Here is a 20,389-nt window from a genome sequence, read left to right as displayed (position 1 = left end):
GCAGCTGAGCTGCGCTTTGCGCCGTCATCATCCCATCTTTGCATTGCAAATTGCCCAGCCCATCACTCCCAATAACGGCTCCGCTCGATCTCCAAAATGAAAATCAGAGTTATGGTGGGATTGCCTACCGGGCGAATTTCTTTCATCAGCTTTCGGGACGGGATGCTGCCTGTCTGAGTCTCACCCCCCCCCCCCCCCCCCCCCCCCCCCCCCAACATCACCTCTCTCTCTCTCTTTCACACACACACACACACACACACACACACACACACACACACACATGCTGTCATTAAGAGAGTTCATTTCTTCCTCAGGATTTACATTCTGCCCATAAAGACTTCCTCCTCCCTTGCCACCCACACCTCACTGTTCCCACTTCATGATTTGTTACCCACACATCAGCCACATCATACTTACACAGGACACCTCTCCCTCTCTACACCCCCTCCCCACCACCACCAACACCAACACCAGCACCACCTTTTCTCTCTCACTCTGTCGTGGTTCAATTGCCGATCGATAAAGGCAGTGTTGAAACTGTAGGCTAGACTCCTCTCAGTCCTCAGCCGCTTTATAGAGATTCAAAAGAAAAATGTTGAACAGCAGACGCAAGAGCGCACCACCAGAGATCCTCACACTTGATGCCCCTCTCAGCAGAGATGGTTGAGCCCTCTTCCAGGTTGCTGTGGTCCTCTCCTAAAATTCAGTCTTGCTCACTTCTCTCCTATCAGCTGACATCGCGCGGCGGACGGCTCAGCCTGTCTCTCCTCTGAGAAGGCAAAGGGAATCTACTTCAACCCCACAGAAAGAAAACATAGGCTGTAGGTTACATGTGTTAGTTGTGAACATGAAGGGGATTTACAGAGACGGATACTACGACGGATCTATTGAACTACGGGACGTCTTCAACAGGAGATGCGTTAAATGTGGCCGAGGGGACTTTGTTGTTCAAGCCAAAACGATGAGGATTAGGACGGGGATTGTTTTTTGGAATCTCATCTTTTCACTGATGTTCACTTGTGTGAAAGGTACGAGCCACTGCAGCAATGCTCCGTGTTTTTTTGATGCGCTTGCTGTGCCTGTGTGCGCGTGTTTGTGTGCGTGCGTGCGACAAATCAAAAGCTTTAACGTTACAGACGTGCGCAAAGAAAAAAATAACGCTAAACCAGGGTTTACTGGATGGAGTTTTAAGGGACGCATTTCACCGGTTTGGCGCTCAGCAAGGCTCTGAGCCGCTCAATAGATATTCTTGCGGTAGCCTACGCTCCCTCTAATAGCCTACGTGAGCTGCTTTGCTTAGTAGGCGAACTAGTGAATTGTTGAGGCGCAAGTGCATGCACTGCAGATTTCCTATAGGAGATTCTCATTTATTTAGGCTAAAGCCGTTCGCGTTTTCTCTTTTCTGAGTCGAGTTTTCAAGTATTTATGTGGGATCTGCGGCAGGCCAATTCCTCGCCAGAAATGTTAGTAGAGCCATTCAGGGGGGTCGAGGCAGTTTGTAGTGTGGAACCAATTTGTCCACTGGTGTTTATCGGACTTGCTAGTGCAGGCAGGTGTAAGGTGGGCTTGTTAGTATTCTAGTGGCTCTTTCTCGGGGTCTGTCCATTTGAATACTCTGCTTTAGCTGGTGAGGTAACCCCTGCTTCCATTTTTCCCAACCTTAAACGCATCAGCTAAATGTATTTAGACCACTGGGAATTCCAGTGACACGCCACTTTTCTGATACTGCTTTTCAAATTATTCTTCAATGAGAATATGTAACAACAAAATCCCCTGATTTAGCTGTCTCACGCCCTCTGTTTTTCTTCCCCTTGTTCTCAATAGTAATTTGATTCATGATATTTCTCTACTACAGTTTCAAATCAGTCAAATCAATTGTTGCTTATTTACCACAGAGCAGTGACCATGTGCTCATCCATTGTCCACAGCATTTCCAGGAAACAAATAAAAATCAATCTCTCGCTTCCTTGCAATTTTAGTTACATGTTGATCATAAAGACTGAGCGGAAGTATGTGTGCGTGTGTGTTTGTGTGCGTGTGTGTGTGTCATGTCACACTTACTGTGGGAAATTCTCATTTCCAGCTAAAATTAAAGCTGAAGGAAAAAAAAATCTAATCCAATATCAGCTCTCTGAATGTTTTTACCTCTCATTGTATTTGTGTGTGCGCACATGTATTCAGGGGTATTGTGTGTGTGAGTGCATGGCTGTTCATCTGTTCAGTGCATATATGTGTGTCTGAGTAGGGGCACTCAGATATCAATTTACATGCAGATTGTTCACCCTGTGAGTAATTCTCATGTCTGTCTATTGGGGGTGGATGAAATGTGCAGCATGCAGAGTACCAGCGCCCACCAAGAATGAGCCAAGTCGAGCCAGGCAGAGTCGGTCACAGTTGCTGTTTCATCACCACCCACATTGTGGCAATGTCAAACCCCGAGGCCACTGCCAATCCTCCTAGTTCTGTTACTTATTAGGGAGCCAGCCAGCCAGGAATTGGGGAGGGAGGAAAGGAGGGAGGGAGGAAAGGAGGAGGAGGCCTGGGTCTTCACTTGGAAAAGAGCAAAGGAAATAGTGACACAGAGCAAGGCGAGGAGGAAGAACCGTAGAACAGCTGTTGTTCGTATGCTGTGACAGTTGACACAATGTTTGCAGAGGTAAAAAGAGATCTACAAGATCTGGCCTGTGACTCACTTCTCCCGCTAAGATAATGATGCTGTAAAAAAAAGCCCCTATATAGCAAAGTTTGTACAACGCTGCTTAGCCATAAGTGCTTTTCCATTGACTAGAAATTAGATTATTTTTGAGCCAGGATCCTGTGCGTGTGAGTATCACAGTGCTGACTCTCTGTACACAAAGTTACCTCAGTTACCTGTTTGATTCTTGGCGCTCTACACATATCATGAAGTGCTGTTTAGTGAATTGCAGCAACAGTGACGTTTGAATTAAAAAAAAAAAAAAAAAAAAATGTTCTCATTGCAGCAGTCCATGACCAAACAACTGAGGAAAATCCACTGCAACTGTGTCACCTAATCCTCAGGGAACTTATAAAACTGCTTGACACAAACACAGATTTAGGAAGCTCAATTGCAGCCACTGTGTTTTTTTTTAAACAGAGCAGAAGACATGGGTCAAATGCAAATTGAATTCCTTTACACTGACAGTGAGCACTTTACTGTATATTCTCTTCAGTACAGGAGCTGCATTTGCATTTTTATCTTATGACAGTCAGGCTGCATCCATCGATTGGACAACGATCAATCAAGTTCACAATTACAAAACGGTCACAAAGCTGAGTGCACCCCATTCTTTGTATAAGCAGTGGATCACATCATGTGAGAGACTGGTGATTTTCTTAAAAGGAAAGTGGAGAAGTTCCAAATATGGCCACAGCTTCCTGGATCTTCCCTTTAAATTTATAGCAGTTTTTAGAATATATCTTATTGAAACTGATGAATGTTATGATTCTTTGCAGATCAGGATCTACTCACACATTCAGTTTCTGTCCTTTGGGAAGTCTCTATACGGGACAGTCCTCAAAGTGACCTGTATGAGAAAAGTAGGAAGCGATATGATCGTCATGGGAAGCTGAAGGGACACCACAGGAGAGGACAAACAGAACACACTGGCACTGTTCTGTATCTCACACTGACATTAGCACATCAAACGACAGTGAACGATTAATGATAGTAAACAGATTGTTGAAAATTGGCCATCTGTTGTATCCTACCAATTCTGTTTATTGTGATTACGGCTGTATTTCTCAAATTTTCTTCGAGCTTCCATATTTTGTCAAAAATTTTATCTTTTTTTTTTTTTTTTTTTTAACTCCATACCAGTCGGTCACTAATTGCTGGTAATCAGGTGGGTTCTGCACAGACAGTAATCTGGCCACTGAGCCCTTGATGAAGACTTTCTCTCAATGTGATTATGTAAACAGGCTGGAAAGGCTGCTAGGGCTAATCAGGATTACAATTTGTCTGTGTAATTACACACTATCTGCAGGGAATGGGGGGCATTATCCCACTGCCCCTCAGGTTCTTGATCTCCACAACTGAAGAAAAGTTGAAGTGTGAGAAAACAGTGGACCGTCTCCTGAAGAATCACTTGGGTCCAACTATAACAGGAAAGAACAATATACTATTTTCCAGGATACAGGAACTTGGAACACCAACAGTTTTATTCCCCGGATTCCTGATGCCTCTTTTAGTTTCACTGGGTGGTCCTACTGGTCTAACAAAGTACTACTCAGCTCACCAACTGGCCTCTTGCTCATGGCTTTAGGCCTGGGCCAGGTTCTTAGATTGTGCTGACAGATGCCTGCAAAGGATGGATATAGTTTGCTGGTTCTGATTAAGTCAGTTCTTCTCAGGTATCAGTTTTAATATAAGCAGTTCTCTTGGGGGAGAAAGATTGGCAATATCTTGTCTTCAGGAAGAAAAATAGCTCACCGTTTGTTGAGATTAAATGTAATAGGTTGAGGAGAAGCAGCTTCCAGAGTCAAGGCTACAGATTCAAGCCGGACTGTATGCACCTCAGGTGCCATTTTCAGATGGGATTAAACTCTGTTAACTCTGCCTGGAGGCATATTCACTGATAAAAGTGTATGCATTTATTTGGTTTTATCCATGCTGAGGTTAAAATCTAGAAAAGCTGACAAGTCTGTCTGTTTACTAACATTTATAAAAAGGGATTGTAGATGCGGAAAAGCAGGTTTTTTAAATGAGATTTCCTTTAACTAATTAGCCACTAACTGCATTATATGAAACCTATGTGTATGTCCTATGTGTTCATTGTAGCACGACAGCCTCCATACATTTTGGTGTTTTAAAAAAAATCTTGTTAATAATATTATCCACAGTATTTTATATTTTCAGTATTATTCACTTTATAACCCACGTATCTTCCCTGAATCTTCCTCTGCAGTGCCCACTGCTCTTCTTGTTTGTGTCTGTGGCTGTCAACTGGAGTTTTGATGTGTGACAGGGGAGCAGGCAGGGGTGAAGAATGGTCGGGGAAACAAAGTGGGGTGATGTGAAGGTAATTGAGGAGGTAGTCTGCTTAGTGGAGGTTGATGTGATTCCATAGCATATTTCAGTGGCAATTAAAATGATAGGTGGGGCAAGCTTACCTCTCACCTACACCACTTTGCTATCAGTGTTGATGAGGCAGCTCTGGGGGTTGCATCTAGCCAGAACATACAGACCTAAACAGACATAGGCAAGTAGAACATACAATCTGAATTGCCTGTGAGAGGCTCTTGGATCAGCTACTAAGGAAATTATTGATTTCTTCATAAATGCTACATTGCTGTTAATTCAACACTTGACCTGACTGTTTTTCTTCTAGGAATAGAATAGTGTAAATGTGATCTCTCATGCAGGGTTGGAGTGTTTTTTCAGGCGAAAAAACAAATTCAGGCCTCTGCTGTGCATGCTGAAAAAATCATTGATTGACTAATCATCTGATTTTAGGGTTCCCTGCTGTGTACATTGGCCTTTGGTGCTGGCCTGTGGAGCCGTATTTATTAACATACCTATTCATTCATCTTTGTCTCCTCTCAGGTTAATACCAGTGATTTTGATCATAAAAGCATCAACAAGGGCATGCGATTTGACTGTTACAAAGAAACTGAACCTAGGCCAGCCAGTATCATCAAAGCACCGGCAGTTTAAGACCTGGACAAAGACACGCAAAGTAATAGCCACTTTATTGTGCCACCTACAGGCAATGAGTGTTACAGCTGTAGTGTGTTTTGTCTTTTCAATACCAGCTGTGTGTGTGTATGTACTTGTATTTGATCTTCTATATTTTACAGTTTACACCTGCAAAAATCTTTTTTATTCTTTGTTCAAAGCCTTTCTTTGTTACACATGATAAACGTGGTACGTGGAACGTTTGGAACATGGCAAACAGATAGTCTTTGGTTCTGTTGTTTGAATAAAATAGGATGTCTGAAGACATCATCTTGGGCTGTGGGAAGAGTTTACAGGTATTTTCCACAATTTTCTGACATTTTATTGACAAAATGATTACTCGAGAAAATAATCAGCAGACTTACGTGTCACTGAAATAAGTTTTCTGTGGCTGTGTCAGTATAATTTTTGTGTCGAAGAATTCTCTTCACTACTTAACACTTTGGTTTAGTCTGATGTTAGGACCAGGTTATAGATAGTTAAAAGGGGAGATAAGTTCATCATCCACCAGCTGAATTGTATTTCTATTTGAGTATTTCATATGTTTTGCAGGTTTGTGTGACAACGTTCGATCTTATCTGCAGGTTCAACAGGTGTTAAATTGGAAACACCAAAAACAGAGGCACATGCATGAAAAAGGTTTCAAAAGACTCAGCTGTAATCAGCCTGCAGGTGGCGCAAGTGAAGGAAAGAATAGAGCAGCTATTACTTTTCTTTCCTGGAGGGGCCACAGGTTGACATGTATAGAATTAGTCAAACAATTTCAGGAGAATCTACCGCCTGCTAAATGTCAATGAGACATTGTGTGAGTTTGTGATTGAGTTTCAAGTGAGTTGCTTTGCATCTGAAAAACACATCCTCACTATGTGAACAGGCTGTAAACTGAAGGAAGACTGTTTACTTGGAAAGCGAAAAGCAGTCAAGTGTTGTATCAGCCTCTGTTTGTTTTCAGATAGAAAAAGACAGATTCTTGTTCTGTGCTCTTCTCCTTTTCCTTTTTCGGGGGAAAGTGAAGTGTTGATGTTATTGTTTGTTTGGAAGATTGGAGGCTAGAGAGACAGGCGTCCTATTAGATGTGTTGTTGGCTCGCAGTTTTGTGTTGTACAGCAGCTCTCGCAGTGGTGGCCTGGCATCAGGTGCAATATGGCTCAGTAGCACTTTGAGGAGGTATTGGTGTCTAGCCATATAAAATACTGTATCTGCTGGGAAGTAACTTAAGCACCAGCAGCATGCAGACGTTGAGAAACAGTTATTATACTTGGCCACACAGACACACAACCGCTGTTATTTCCTTGTGCAATGGTGTGCGTTTGGGGTGTGTATTTGTGCATGTGCCAGCTGTGGCAGTGTATTTGATTTTAGTATTTTTCACCTCAGTGGTTGGCAATTTAAAACCACCAAATGGAATATTTCAGAGCCCTTTTCCAAATTGCAATGACACACTCATGAGGTAATAGTCATTCTCTAGAAAGCCTCTTTTCTGTTTCTGCTGTATGGAGCCCATTTGCCTTTCATTAACCATGCAGACAAGCATAGTGAGGGCCTGCGATTATGCACATTCTATCAGTATGAATTGTGAAGGTGCCGCACAGCCATGCAGATAAAATCCTTCTCTTTGGGAACATCAATTTGAGATTTCTGTCTACTAAGGTTACTGTCTGGGCCCCAGCAGTCATCATTGTTGTATTCCTGCTTGTGCTGATGAAAAATTATTTTCTCTCCAAATTTTATGTCTGTGGCTCAGAGTACAGCTTGTCATAGATCTGAGAGAAAAGTGCTTAGATTTCTAAAAACAAAATTACCTCTAAATATAACTCCTAAGCGCTGCAGCAGCTCTGATTTGATATGGTGCAGACCCTGAAGATTCATGATGTGAAGGTATGACAGCACGCACGCAACAGAAGGTTATTTTTTTCTGTCCTTTGTTCTTTTCCTCTAATCAATGGCAACATAATCTGTAATTTTAATTTGCTTTCCTTTTTTTTTTTTTTTTTTTTTTTTACAAGTTTCACTCAAGTTATTATTAACATAGTATAGGAAAATTATTTCCCAGAGCTGCACCCATAAATTTCCTGAATTCCAGACTTCGATTAATACCGAGCAAAACCCAGGAGTGTCTCGGTGTAACACTACTGTCCCTCTTTGTGATGTTTTACAAGGGTTGGGGATATAACAGTGAGACAAGAACTCCGCAGCAAATGAAGCCCACTCAGATGTTTGTTGACCTATGTTTTGCTTGGTAAGGGCTCTATCTCTCCAGTCGACGCACTGTAACCAAGCCTTGCTGATGGATATCTCTATAATGGCTGACTCACCTTTGCGGTCAGGTGCAAATCAATGCAGGTTTTTTGTACTCTCACTTTGATTGCTAGGAGTGATGCTGTTGCCTCCCTCTTTGTTTGTGATAGGCCATCATCATGAACAATGATGATTTGCCACCCAGAGAAGGAAGTGTCCTTGAGTAAACATATACTAAAGTTAGTCGCGAGGAAATGGAGTATCAAGCAGAGAGAGAGAGAGAAAATAATACATGCCAAAAATAAGTCAAAAAGAGAGGCTTGAAAGCACATAGCTCAGTAGGCTTGTAGATACTGGGCTCAGGATTTGTTTGAAGAGAGATACTGTGATGTATGAAGGGTGAAGGCAACACACTATTCATGCATAGATCGACTGGTAGTGCAAGTGTTCAAAGCAAGACTCGAATTGCTGTGTTATTTCGGAGCAGCGAGAGTATTTGCATTTAAGTCATGCAGTTAATTTACTTGCAAATTTTTGATAGGTGATACACTGACCCTTACATCCTTATACAGCCACTACTGATAACACATAGAGTTTATTTATATTGAAGTATTTATTTTCTCCTTTTTATTCCCCTTTCGCATATACAGTGTATGTCAGCCAATGTATCTGGCTCTGAGTCTCAGCTCAAATCTCTACTTAACATAAAAAATGCCAGCTGTATTGGGTTTTTAAATAGCAGGTACTGGTTAGAAGGTCATTAAAAATCCTAAGTGAAGTTTAAACACAGTAGTCATAACGCATAACAACTTATGTTGAAAAGAAAAAAAAGGAGAAACCAGTTCACCTCCACTGTCTTTAGTGTTTTGGCTAAGTGAGTGATACATGACTGACCATAATAACAGCGGCACTGGAGCATTTTCACATGTGATACATCCAGGTGCATCAGTAGCTCAGGTTGTAGAGCATGTTGGCCATTGATCATATGGTAGCTGAATCCCAAGCTCTTCCCACTTGTTGAAGTCTCCTTGAGCGACAAACCCCACATTGTTCTGGATGTGTGTGCATGGGGGGTAGGCGGTGTAATGACTGGAATGTAATGATATGGTTTGACATTGTCAGTGCAGCATGCTTTCATCTGACACTGTAGACTTTTCAAACTGCAGACCCTTTATAGTGTCCAATAGACCCAGCCAAATTCCCTCACAAAGAGCCCTGCAGCTGCAGCTTGTCCCCCTGCTGCTTTGTTTGTCCACACATCAAAATGAAGTTTAGACATGTTTCTAATGAACTACCCAGGACCAAAACTCTTTGTGTGTGATGTATAAATGCTGCTGCAGTGCTGCTGTACTGATGCACAATGTTTACACTGACTGGCACCAAAGGGGGGCGCTACAATATTTGTTTAATTGCCACAGTGTAGAATGACATTAATCAAGGCACAAAAACTTCCAGTTCGATATTAGACTGTGCGCTCTAAGCTATAGGATTTTGTTAGATTAGATCAACTTTATTGTCTCACTGGACAAATTACTTTGGACGTGCAGGCTGCCACATAAACTAGGGACAATGGACAGCTGATAAAAGACGAATACAGCACAATAGACAGCAGATAAATTCAATACACTTTAAGGACAACATAGCAAATGGAACACAATAAATTTGCCAAACTGAGCGCTGCAGTCTTTCATCAGAATTCAGTTTCACTGCTGGGGGAAGAAAAGACTTTGTCTAGCAGTTAATTCTGCCCTGCAGGTTCCTGAAGCAACTACACGAGGGAGCAGGTCCCACTGTGAATGTTTATTATCCAAGCCTGTTTAATGGAGGTCTGTTCAAAAATAGTCGATTAGGATGGGCAATTTCTCATACCCATCAACTATTACATTATCAGCCATTACCCAATGGTCTGTTTGTCACTCATAATAATCTGAATGGCGGTAAATGACTCCTCCTCCTCTCTCCCTGATTACATAAAAAAATTCTCTTCATGGCCTACCTATAAATCTGCATTCATGGCAGAAGGCCACATATTGGCTGTTTTCTTGTTCATACACCAGTCCATGCACAGGAAAGTCAAAATGTTGTGAATCATTTTCTTCCATGCTTAAAGTAAACCTTAAATAAGCAATTTGCCTGCCTGCAACAAATTTGTTTGGGCCTTGAAAATAATAGGATACCCTCTATGATGCATAATGTATTTTGTTTACAAAATCAATCTTATTTTCCATCCACACAGGGTACAGCACTGTGGCTCATTAACTGGATCATTCTGCCCAAAATATCTGTATTCACTGGGATGGGATCGGAGAATCATCCCCAGCAGTCTTGCTTTCTGTTTGCATTAGCGAGTAGCAGCGCAAGGCCAACATCACATACAAATACGAAACACCTCCAGAAAGATCATCAGGGTGGAAGACGACTGCCATTTTCCTGTCTGTGTTTTGACCAACAAGTATGACAATCAGTTATAAGCACCAAAGGTGTGCTGCAGTGAAAAATGTGAAGTATGTGTGTATATCCAAAAGGCCAGGGGTTATTGTAACTATTTGAGGAACAGCTGGGACCATTCTTGAGCTATCTGTCAGCCGGCTGCCTGCTGAGGCTCCTCTTTCTTCCAGACTGGTGTGTTATGATACTGATTCATAGTTCTGAACTGCATTTCCCCCACTGTGCAATCACAGCATGTTGTTAATTTGGTTTCTCATCACAATTTATGGTCGGTGTTGCAGCGTGACAATTACATGCGTTTTACAATTGAAGTGATGATGGAGGTCATAGCAGGCAAATAAGCGGTCACAGTGGAATTCAAAGGAGGCACGCTGTAGGTCTAAGTGGTAAATGGGTTTAATGCATGTCCTCTCTCCTGCACAAGGAAGCACATGTCATCGTGTTTCCCTTTGAAGTAACAAGATGAATGTTTACAATGTTCTCTTTATAGATACAGCTTTTATGAAGATGACAGTGCTTAACATATTACAAGCTTGTATGATTCACAGCATTGAAAAGGGGGATTCTAATTCATAATGGATAGCTTATAGAAAAAAAGAGAAAAACTAGGAGGGCAATAGATAGTGGGTGGAGGTGGGAGTTGTTGGGAAAATGAGAGGTAGAGTTGCAGAGCAGGAAGAGAGAGAGAGTGATGAAGAAAGATTCTGGGAACAATTGGCTGAAGAGGCAGTGAATGAAATAGGTGAGTGAGACGGAGAGAGGGTGAGAAAGGAAAAGGCTGAGGGAGATACAAAGAAGGGAAAAAAAACACAGATGGCGTGAGAGTTGCAGGGATAATGAAGGATGAAAGGAATACATAGATCTGAGAAGGAGAAAAGGGGGGGGGCGAGGAAGAAAGAGGGAAATAGATATCTTGGCAATGAGCATCTGTTCTGTCATCCCCAGGACATCAGAACAATCAGCCTCACAAACACTGCTAAGCAGTTCACACAAATAGCATTACTCTGAATAGTTTGCAACATTAGTCATCTAATGCTCGACAAACACTGAAATATTTCTTGGACTAATGCAGCTCTGTGGGTGCTGTTCTTGCTGTAGTTACTGTATAAACTGGGTGATACAAGAAAACCTCAAATAAAAGCAGCAGCACTTGACTTTAGTTGCAGAAGATTGTGTAGGTCTAACTGAACCCAGCAGAAGATTTATGGGCTTTTTCCTTTGCTCCGTTGATATCCATCTATCCAGCCATCTGACCAGGATTGCTTCAGATTTCTGTTATCCTACAATGTTTAGCCACAGTTACACAGTTACAAATCTGTGTGTGGTTAAATTACCACAACTAAGATCTAGTTTACTTCACTTGCATAACTAATGGTTATGTAGCAGTGTTTTAAACTGTATATCTCTAGTTTCATATATTTTTACTTGGCTGTCTCACTGTAACAGATATCAAATCAAGAAACGTGATGTTATCATTCTGTTGTAACATTTAAAAGGTCATTAAACACTACTATTGTCATTCCGATCAAGTTAGACGACTCACAAGAATTCTTCAACATTTCTTTTAAGAAACTGTCAAATTTGATGGAGCAGAGGCCGAGATCTCCTCGTTTTTAGTCCCTGCTAGGGATCAAGTTCCAAAACTTGCATCCTACACTTTCTCATTATGTAACTGAATCCCATCTTTCATTAGACCCTCCCTGCCTCCTGATTCCAACCCCATAACTCCACTCTCAGGCTTTCTGTTAAAATTTTTAAGTCTTAAGCCCAGGCCGAGATAGCCCTGGTGACATCGTCTGAATTACTGTTTCAAACTTTCTAACATCAGCAGAAGATAGTATATAAGTTATTTTACCAGAAGCAGAAGTATTTCTCGTGATAAGTAAACTGAACTTCATGCGTAAAAATGGTGGCATGTACCTTTAAACAAGCAAAGCTTCAATATTTTCATGTTAACTTTAATAATCTCATGATTTAGACTAAGATCAATATTGCAGAATGTTGTGTAGCATTACATTGTTTGCAGAGTCTTTGTTGCGCCCAGTCTTAGCTGCGTCATCCTGTCAAGCTAACCAGGTAAAATTAAACTTTATCAAAATGTTTTCATAATTATGTTCATAGAAATGGAAGAGGTGACTCCAAGATGAATAATAGACTGAAGCCGAACATTAGTATTCAAATAGCATAACGTTATGCATTTCTGCCCTCATAATTATCTGCTCCCGCTGTTTTGACTATAGTGAATTAAGTCTAAACTGAAACTACAACCGCACAACTACAGGTGGCCTCACCTTCAGCAGTGGACAAGGCTCTCTAAAAATTCTTTTTCAAGGCCATTTTAAATGGTCAGCGTGGATGTGGACCATTCTGTCTTTATGCCTTCTTCATCAACTGTTAATGTTAAAATGTATGTCACATGTGCACCCAGTCTATTTATTTCTTTTAGTTGGAAACACAAACAAATTGTGAAAATGTTGGTGGCCGCTTTGTGAAAAATGAAGACAAACTGGATCAGATGTCTAACAGGGAGACCCAATTTCAGTTGATTAGATTCAAGAATGTGTGACAACTTAAAGTAAATCATTAGTGAAACCAGAGACATTCAACAATAATCTATGTACAGACCAAACAATAACAAATACAGCAGTTGTCGGTCAAACAAGCTGTCACACTGCAGTTCCTCATCTGTAACAAAAATCTACACTTTTCTACTCATACTCAGACTTTTTTTGAATCCTTGAAGAGGGCTGTCCTGGTAATTATGATATTCCCGAAAGCACTTGAAAGCTGCAACGATGTACCGTGTCACAGGTTGGATCATGTTGACCCTGTAGGCGGCGCATCAATGCTGCAAATTTGCCGTGATTACCCTGTTTGCTCAGTGGTGGCGGAAATAATTTCAACTTAGACATGCGACAAACCTTGGCGGGAATTTTTCCCACTGCATTTAGAGCAGCCGCTCATCACAAGACACAACATCATGAACCTGCATGAGCATACTGTATCTATAACTGTATCTATATAAGAAGGTCAGGCCACTTGATGATTGGATGCAGGAGGAGTGAACTGGTCTGGTGAGTGCAGGTCAGTTATCTGATGGTCAAGTGGAGATGTACTGTAATGTCAGGGACTCTGGGTCAGGACCCCTGTGAGTATGATATCCGCAGTGTGTTGCAAGGCGTAAAGATTGTGGAAAAATGTTCCGGTGGATAATCGTGTTTCTGATCACAGAGTTGTCTTTTGTGGAATGTAAACAGCTGCAAGGGTTTGTCCAAAATTAATGAAATGAAACAGCTTGACAAGAGGGAAATTAATGATCAGTTTGTGTCACAGTTTAAGATATTGACTATTTGCTCACATCAGTTTATAAGAAGGCCTACATATTATTTACAAAATGTCCACTGTCTGTCTAGTTAGAAGCCATTTGATTTGCAGAGCTGCCAAGTGATCCGTGTGTTTCGCCTTTTTTTCCCATACTGCAGTGCGTGTGTATGGCTGACCTATGCAAAACATCCTTTACCTACAGAGTGTGAAAAGCTAATTACACCAGGAGTAAATTGCGTGGGTAAACCATGCATCTTAATAAAGTTTGCATTTCATTAGACAACATTCAAGATAGCCTCAAATAAAACAGCACTCTCCTCTGTGCACTGAAACACAGTGTATATGGCAACATGTTTATACATTGCTTGAGTGTGAGAGTGTGCTGGAAGTGGAAGAGTGGAAGAACAGGTGTGCGAAAGAAGTCCAGTGTAGAGTGTTCATTCACATTAACACCACAGAGGTGTAGCCAAGCTATGAAATGATTGTAGTCTGACAATGATGATGCTTAAATACACCATCCCATCCATGAGATGCTTTGGCCTCGGTTGCGCTACGTTAGGTGTGTTTTGGTCTGTACTAGAATCAGTCTTCACACAACCTTGACAAATTATACATTGTTTGAAAGCCCTAAGCCTCCTGATTTTCTCTGTGCAAAGCTTTTTATGGTCCCCATATCACTGCAACTGCTGTTGACACAGAATTGGTCCAGACTTGGGGCAATGGCTCCGATGTGTTTTCCACATAAAAAGTACAACTACAGGCCGTATTTTCCCATTTTTATGTCAAAAAAGCAAAAAAGCAAAAGGCTGTACTATACTTCTCTGTAACTTTGGCTCAGTATCTCTTATACAGATTGTGACTTTTTGTTTGTAAAATTTAAATAGTTACCTTTCAAAGGAGACCGGGCTTATAACTGTAATCACAAGGGTTGAATGGTGGAACAGTAACATTTTTATTTTGGGTACATTATTTTCTGCCTTGTGCGCAAAAATGGGGGTGTCTGGTAACAGGTTAACTGAATATGTCAAGGGTATTGATTTTCAGTGAGCCAGTGTACCAAGGTGCGAAGATATATTTCGTGTGGGCTGTGAAACATAATGTTAAAGGCTTGTGGCATCAAATTGGCAGAGCTTGCTTATTACTTGTCTCTGGGGCTTTCTGACCCACTGGAAAAAATTGGGCAGTAATAATGCATCACAAGCGCTTTGTTCAGCTTAACACTAAAAAAACATCACTGAAGTCCTCAATTATGCATTTCTCTTCCATTATTACAGCGTTAGGTGCTACAGCCTATTCTTTTTTTTAATTTGGAGGGGGAACTGAAAACATAAATGGAAACACAAAACTTGTTTCTTATTCAGCAGGTTGCCAGATTTCCCTCACAGCTTGTGCCAGCTGAAAACAATGTGGATTTTCCAAACAATTTGTTCTCACTGAAGATATATTGCACCTGAACTGTACACGGTGCATGCAGTTGTTACAATAAAAGTGATACTTGGAATAGCATCTGTACAGGCCTATTGAAAAATGTTTTAAAGGCATTGGTGTTATTTATTGCTGCTTGGATGCTTGCACCAGGCAAATTTAAATATATTTTCTGTAAGGACCTCCATAACTTACTCCTTTTCTTCAATATTTTGAAGTGCATTTTACTTTTTTTGCCTCCCCACAACTAAGAAAGTTATTTACTCACTGTGTCTGTATGCATCTGATAATGACTTGGTCTTTTCTTTTGTTTCAGGTTTCATCCACACTTGCGGAGGCACTTTAAAAGGCAGAAATGGGACGATAGAAAGCCCTGGGTTTCCATATGGATATCCTAATGGAGCGAACTGTACCTGGGTGATTGTTGCTGAGGAGGGGAACAGGATTCATATAGTTTTTCAATCTTTCGCTGTGGAGGAGGAATATGACTTTTTATCTTTGTATGACGGGCATCCACACCCGGCTAACTTCAGGACAAGGTAAGGGAGCTTCCCTGAAGCCACGCACCTTGAAGGCCGTATTTGAAGGCTGGCAGGCAGGGACTGAAAGATGTGAGGGAGGAAAGCCTTCAATGATCACTTCAGATGGAAAGTTCATCTTTAATGCACACATGACATAGACTGCTTATTCTTGTCAGGGAAGTGTCAGGCAAGTCAGCAGCAGTGTGTGAGGATTGTAGCGTGTCTTCCCTTTTCTGACATGGTTTCGTGCAGAGTTGAACTGCCTTCAGAAAAATGCAGACGGTTTTTATTGGGAGTTTACATATGAAAAACTAAATTTGTGTTTTGGTTTCAAAGGAACCATCTTGCAAAGATGCCACACAAAAATGAGTCTAAATGTAACATATTTATTTGTTGTTATGCAATATTTCATTATATATATGTTTGTACATATATGTGTGTATATGTATATATATATATATAGTATTTATATATATACTGTTGCCCATAAAGTTGGAATAATTTTGTTTTCAGGCACAAACCTCTGTTTATTCCTATTTAAATGCATCAGTAATCACTTTGGAAGAGATTGACTACTAAAGTTTTGAGAAGATATACACTTTATCTGTCAAGAATAAATCACATTGTCACAATCATTTCATGGAAAGAGGTAAAAAATATTTTATTCCAACTTTATGAGCAACAGTGTAAATATATATATATATATATATATATATATATATATATATATATATATATATATATATATATATACATACACACACACACATATATATATACACACACATACACACACACACACATACACACACACACACATATATATATATATATATATATATATATATGCACATACACACTGTATATGCAGCATATACAGCAGCAGTAAAAGTAAAATACAATTTCTTTGTGTGTTTACATACCAAAGTGAAGAAACCTGAACGCTCTCGCAGGATCTCTAGCATTTATTTCTGATGTTTACCTGATGTTGTGTTGGCTTCAGCGACTCATTGGTCAACTCAGTAACCACTATCCTTTATTCAAATGCTCACTGTAGGAGACAGAGGAAGAGAATGCATCAGACACAAAGATTTTCCTTTTTCACGTTTTGTTTTGTTTGTCACTGAACAGTCAAACTACTGTTTACTCAGGGTGATTTCTACATTCTAACAATAGCCTGACATTCAAGTGCTGCGGTACAATTTTCCTGTTTCTTTTTATTATTGTTTTCTCCCTCTCTCCACTGTCTCTCTCCAACAGAATTATTTGTCTCACAACTTATTCTTGATTTTGACATTAAATTCACAAAATATAGGCCTAGTTAAGAACAATTCAATAATTGAATTTAGTAAAGAAAACTGATGATGTCATGTTGAGATGACAATTCCTCGATTTATGCAGGTTGAGAGGCGTACTGTACTGAACCTACATGTAAGATATTATTAGGGATGGACATAAGATGCTGCTCCAAATAGATAAAGACAGAAGAACATTTTTTTTCTAGGGTACCATTCTTGATGTTTTTTGTTTTTGTTTTTGATGGCTATTCAAGCTATTCAAGGATTTTGATTAATAAATAATTCTGATGTCTTTTATTAAATGCAATCACCAACATGAGCTCAATCAAACCGTCGAACCTTGCAAATCGGTTTACAATCCAAGCCAATCATCAATGACATGCCTACTGAAAAAAAATCCTTAAAAATAGAAATATTTTGTTGTTTGGCAATAAGAAAAGAAGGATACAGTATATATGACTGACTCAGAGAGAATGTGAACTGCAGCATCCTTTGAATATTCTATTTATTACTTTCCCAAAAGAAGCCTGCTTTAAAGAATCATTTTGTGTTTGGATTTCAAAGCGAAAAGCTAGGTTTCACATCTTCCTTGTCAAACCAATTGCTCAAAATAAACCCACTCTTTATAGATAAGTGTACTGTGTATTATGAGAAGATCATCATTTGTGTGAGGATACACACCACATCAGTTTATATACAGTATATATGTATATATATATGTGTGTGTACATACCTACATACATAAAAACACCTGGTGTCTAATCATCCACTTGTATTAATAAGCAAACTCCTTCATAGGTGAAAGTGAGGTCCAACATTTCTCTGTGAAACATTCAAAAAGCCAGTGCCAACATGATTTTTCCTGGCCCATTTATGTGGCTCAACTTCAGTGGAAATGGACCGAGGTCAGGCTAATACAATGGTGGATGTACTGTATAGCAAAGAGTGGTAATGAAGGGGAATAATTCAAGAGCTGAATCATTGTTGATACTTTAGCAACTGAATCACTTTAGATACTTAAAAGATTATGTTGCATAATGCGGTTTTCAAGGTCAGGCTTATGAAAGGTTTGTTGCCCTGATGGTAGATTCCACACTGGCTGATATCACATATATAACCACAAATATGGTTAAAAACCTGAAACATATTACACCTTTTGAAGTCTATGAGTAATTATACAGAAATTCCTGACATTGCTATGCCTCTGTTGTCACACTGTACCCTCCAGAAGCTGGGTACATAATTGGCAGCTTTTGTTCTGCTGCTATACTAATGAAATCTTAGTTGCACAAGTAGGCTACAATGAAACAAAGCCAAATATCCAGCCTAATCACAACCAATTGGCTCAAACCCATGTGTTATAAACAGAGGACATTTTAATACTAGTCATTTAAGTTTAATGCCAGTAAAACAACAACAGTGAGTTATGGCAGACATCATATGCTGAAGTTGCTTCCTATGCTGAGATAAACATATTGGTTGTTAAGTATAACTAGTGTTGTCACAGCGCCAGAATTTTTACTTCTCTGCCAATAGTAACTTTAAAATTCAATGACACTATCAAATCTTAGCACAATTGTGATAAGTCAGTTCATATTTAATCTGTGAGACAGTATTTATAGGCATTTCTCAATCTTATTTCACGATTAGTATCAACCCTAGAATTTATCAATAAATATAGTTAACAAGAGTTAGAAATTATGGGTTTTTCCATAAGACAAAAACATATCACTTTGGGCTTGGGCCAGCCTGCTGACCTTAAAGTGGAGGCTACTTATATACTACTATATAGTCATAGCACAAACCCAATGTAGGCTATAATTCAGTGGCAAACCATGAGTATTAGAGCTGGGCCTTCAATTAACCCCCCGACCCGCACCCCCCTTTTTCTCTTCTGTCACTTCCCAGTGACTACTCACATTTATCTCAGCCTATAATTTTGTACTTTTTGCTATTTTTCCTACATGAAGCCTAAACAAAGGGAGAAAAAAATACGAATGATGAGGCTAAGCTCCCTTAAAACCCACCTGGTCTCTGGCAACCAATTTAAAGCTTGTGCAAAGCAGCATAGCAACACGCATACAAATGCTTCAACTTTTGTCAATATTGATATGCTATATATCGTTAGCTATGATAGATTCTCCACAATTCAACTGTTCAGTTTATTTTATAGTAACCCTGAGTACAAAAGTATAGTTCATTCAGATGTACTTTTCCTCCATTATTTATTATTATATTATTATTTATATTCCTGTTGTCCATAAGGTCACAGATCAAAAGCTTAAAAAGGGTTTTTCCATAAAAGTATTCCATGTTGGGAATATTGTCATGTGAACTTCATTGCAGACAGTCGGGCAACTTCTTAGTCTTCACTTTCTTCCAACATGAAAACAATTTTTTCATGTTCTGGCTAGAGGGCTTTGGGTATGTTTGTTTCGTTGCTTTGTCCCCACAATGTTCTATTGACTTTTCACCCAGGGAGAGGTAAAGCTAACCTTTTCTCCGCCTAGAGACAACAAAAACAATATAACATTTAACATGCTCATATATTTGGTCTTCTCTGAAGGCCTACAATGTCCTCACTGTTCCCCACTTCTGTAATTATATTATGTCAATAAGTTAACAGAGCATTGGTGAGGGGCTAGTGGGGTGAGTTTCCAGTGCATGCGCACTCTCTCTCTTTCTGTCTAAATTAAATATAAATCAAATTTGTGATGAAATGAAATCAAACTTTCTATTATTGATGGCCATTATCAAAAGCAAACTCAATGCAGAAAGATAGGGCTGGCAGTTGCGTCACCACAGCAGCAATGTATGGACACACGCACAGGTGGCAAAGTGGTGGCCCAAGGGGCTGTCCTCACATTGAGTAAAATTTCCCATTATTCCTGAATGCAGCACCACTCTTCCACACTGAAACAAACATCAACTCTCCGTAATCAGAGACAGCTGCGCAAACGACGAGAGTGGAGGTGAAACTAAAGTATGACATCCATGAGTGACTTCAGGTGCGAGGTCTGGCTAACGGTTAGCGTAAACGGCAAAAAGCTGACCGCCGAGTTTTCGTATGCGAGCAACTTGAATACCAACATGCAGACAGATGAACATCATCGCTGCATCTGCTAACCTCAGGTAATTTGCTTTATGTCAATCCATTTCATAGCAACTCCACACTCATAAACGCTTAATGCTGCAGAGTATAGCAAAAAAGCACAAATGTAATTTGAAATTAATGACGGCTTAATTTAATTTATTTCAGTGCCCTGGTATTTTGCACTCTGGCTAACCATCATGTCTTACTTTGACACCTAAACGGAACTGAGTCATAGTTAACGTTATTAGGCACACCTCTGAAATATCTGCTGTGAAACAGTTCTGTTGTTATTGAGACATGTCAGAGGAGATGCTTTTTAAGATTATAAATACACTTGACTGATTTG

The 20,389-nt window shown here is 40.0% G+C and overlaps 1 protein-coding gene across 2 annotated transcripts in view; it reads left to right on the top strand.

Annotated features, from left to right (window-relative positions):
• Positions 1-519: 519 nt before the first annotated feature.
• LOC130172442 (CUB and sushi domain-containing protein 3-like) overlaps positions 520-20,389 on the top strand; it is a 216,283-nt gene continuing 196,413 nt past the window's right edge. For both annotated transcript variants that reach the window (XM_056381188.1, XM_056381187.1), the window contains exons 1-2: positions 520-1,028; positions 15,447-15,669. In XM_056381188.1, the coding sequence (XP_056237163.1) occupies positions 848-1,028; positions 15,447-15,669 (404 nt within the window). In that variant the 5' untranslated portion in view covers positions 520-847. The remainder of the gene's footprint in view (positions 1,029-15,446; positions 15,670-20,389) is intronic.

Source organism: Seriola aureovittata, chromosome 7, assembly GCF_021018895.1.
Source record: "Seriola aureovittata isolate HTS-2021-v1 ecotype China chromosome 7, ASM2101889v1, whole genome shotgun sequence".
Classification (NCBI taxonomy): domain Eukaryota; kingdom Metazoa; phylum Chordata; class Actinopteri; order Carangiformes; family Carangidae; genus Seriola; species Seriola aureovittata.
The sequence above is the reverse complement of the archived record's forward strand: the minus strand, read 5'-3'. Positions and strand labels throughout refer to the sequence as shown.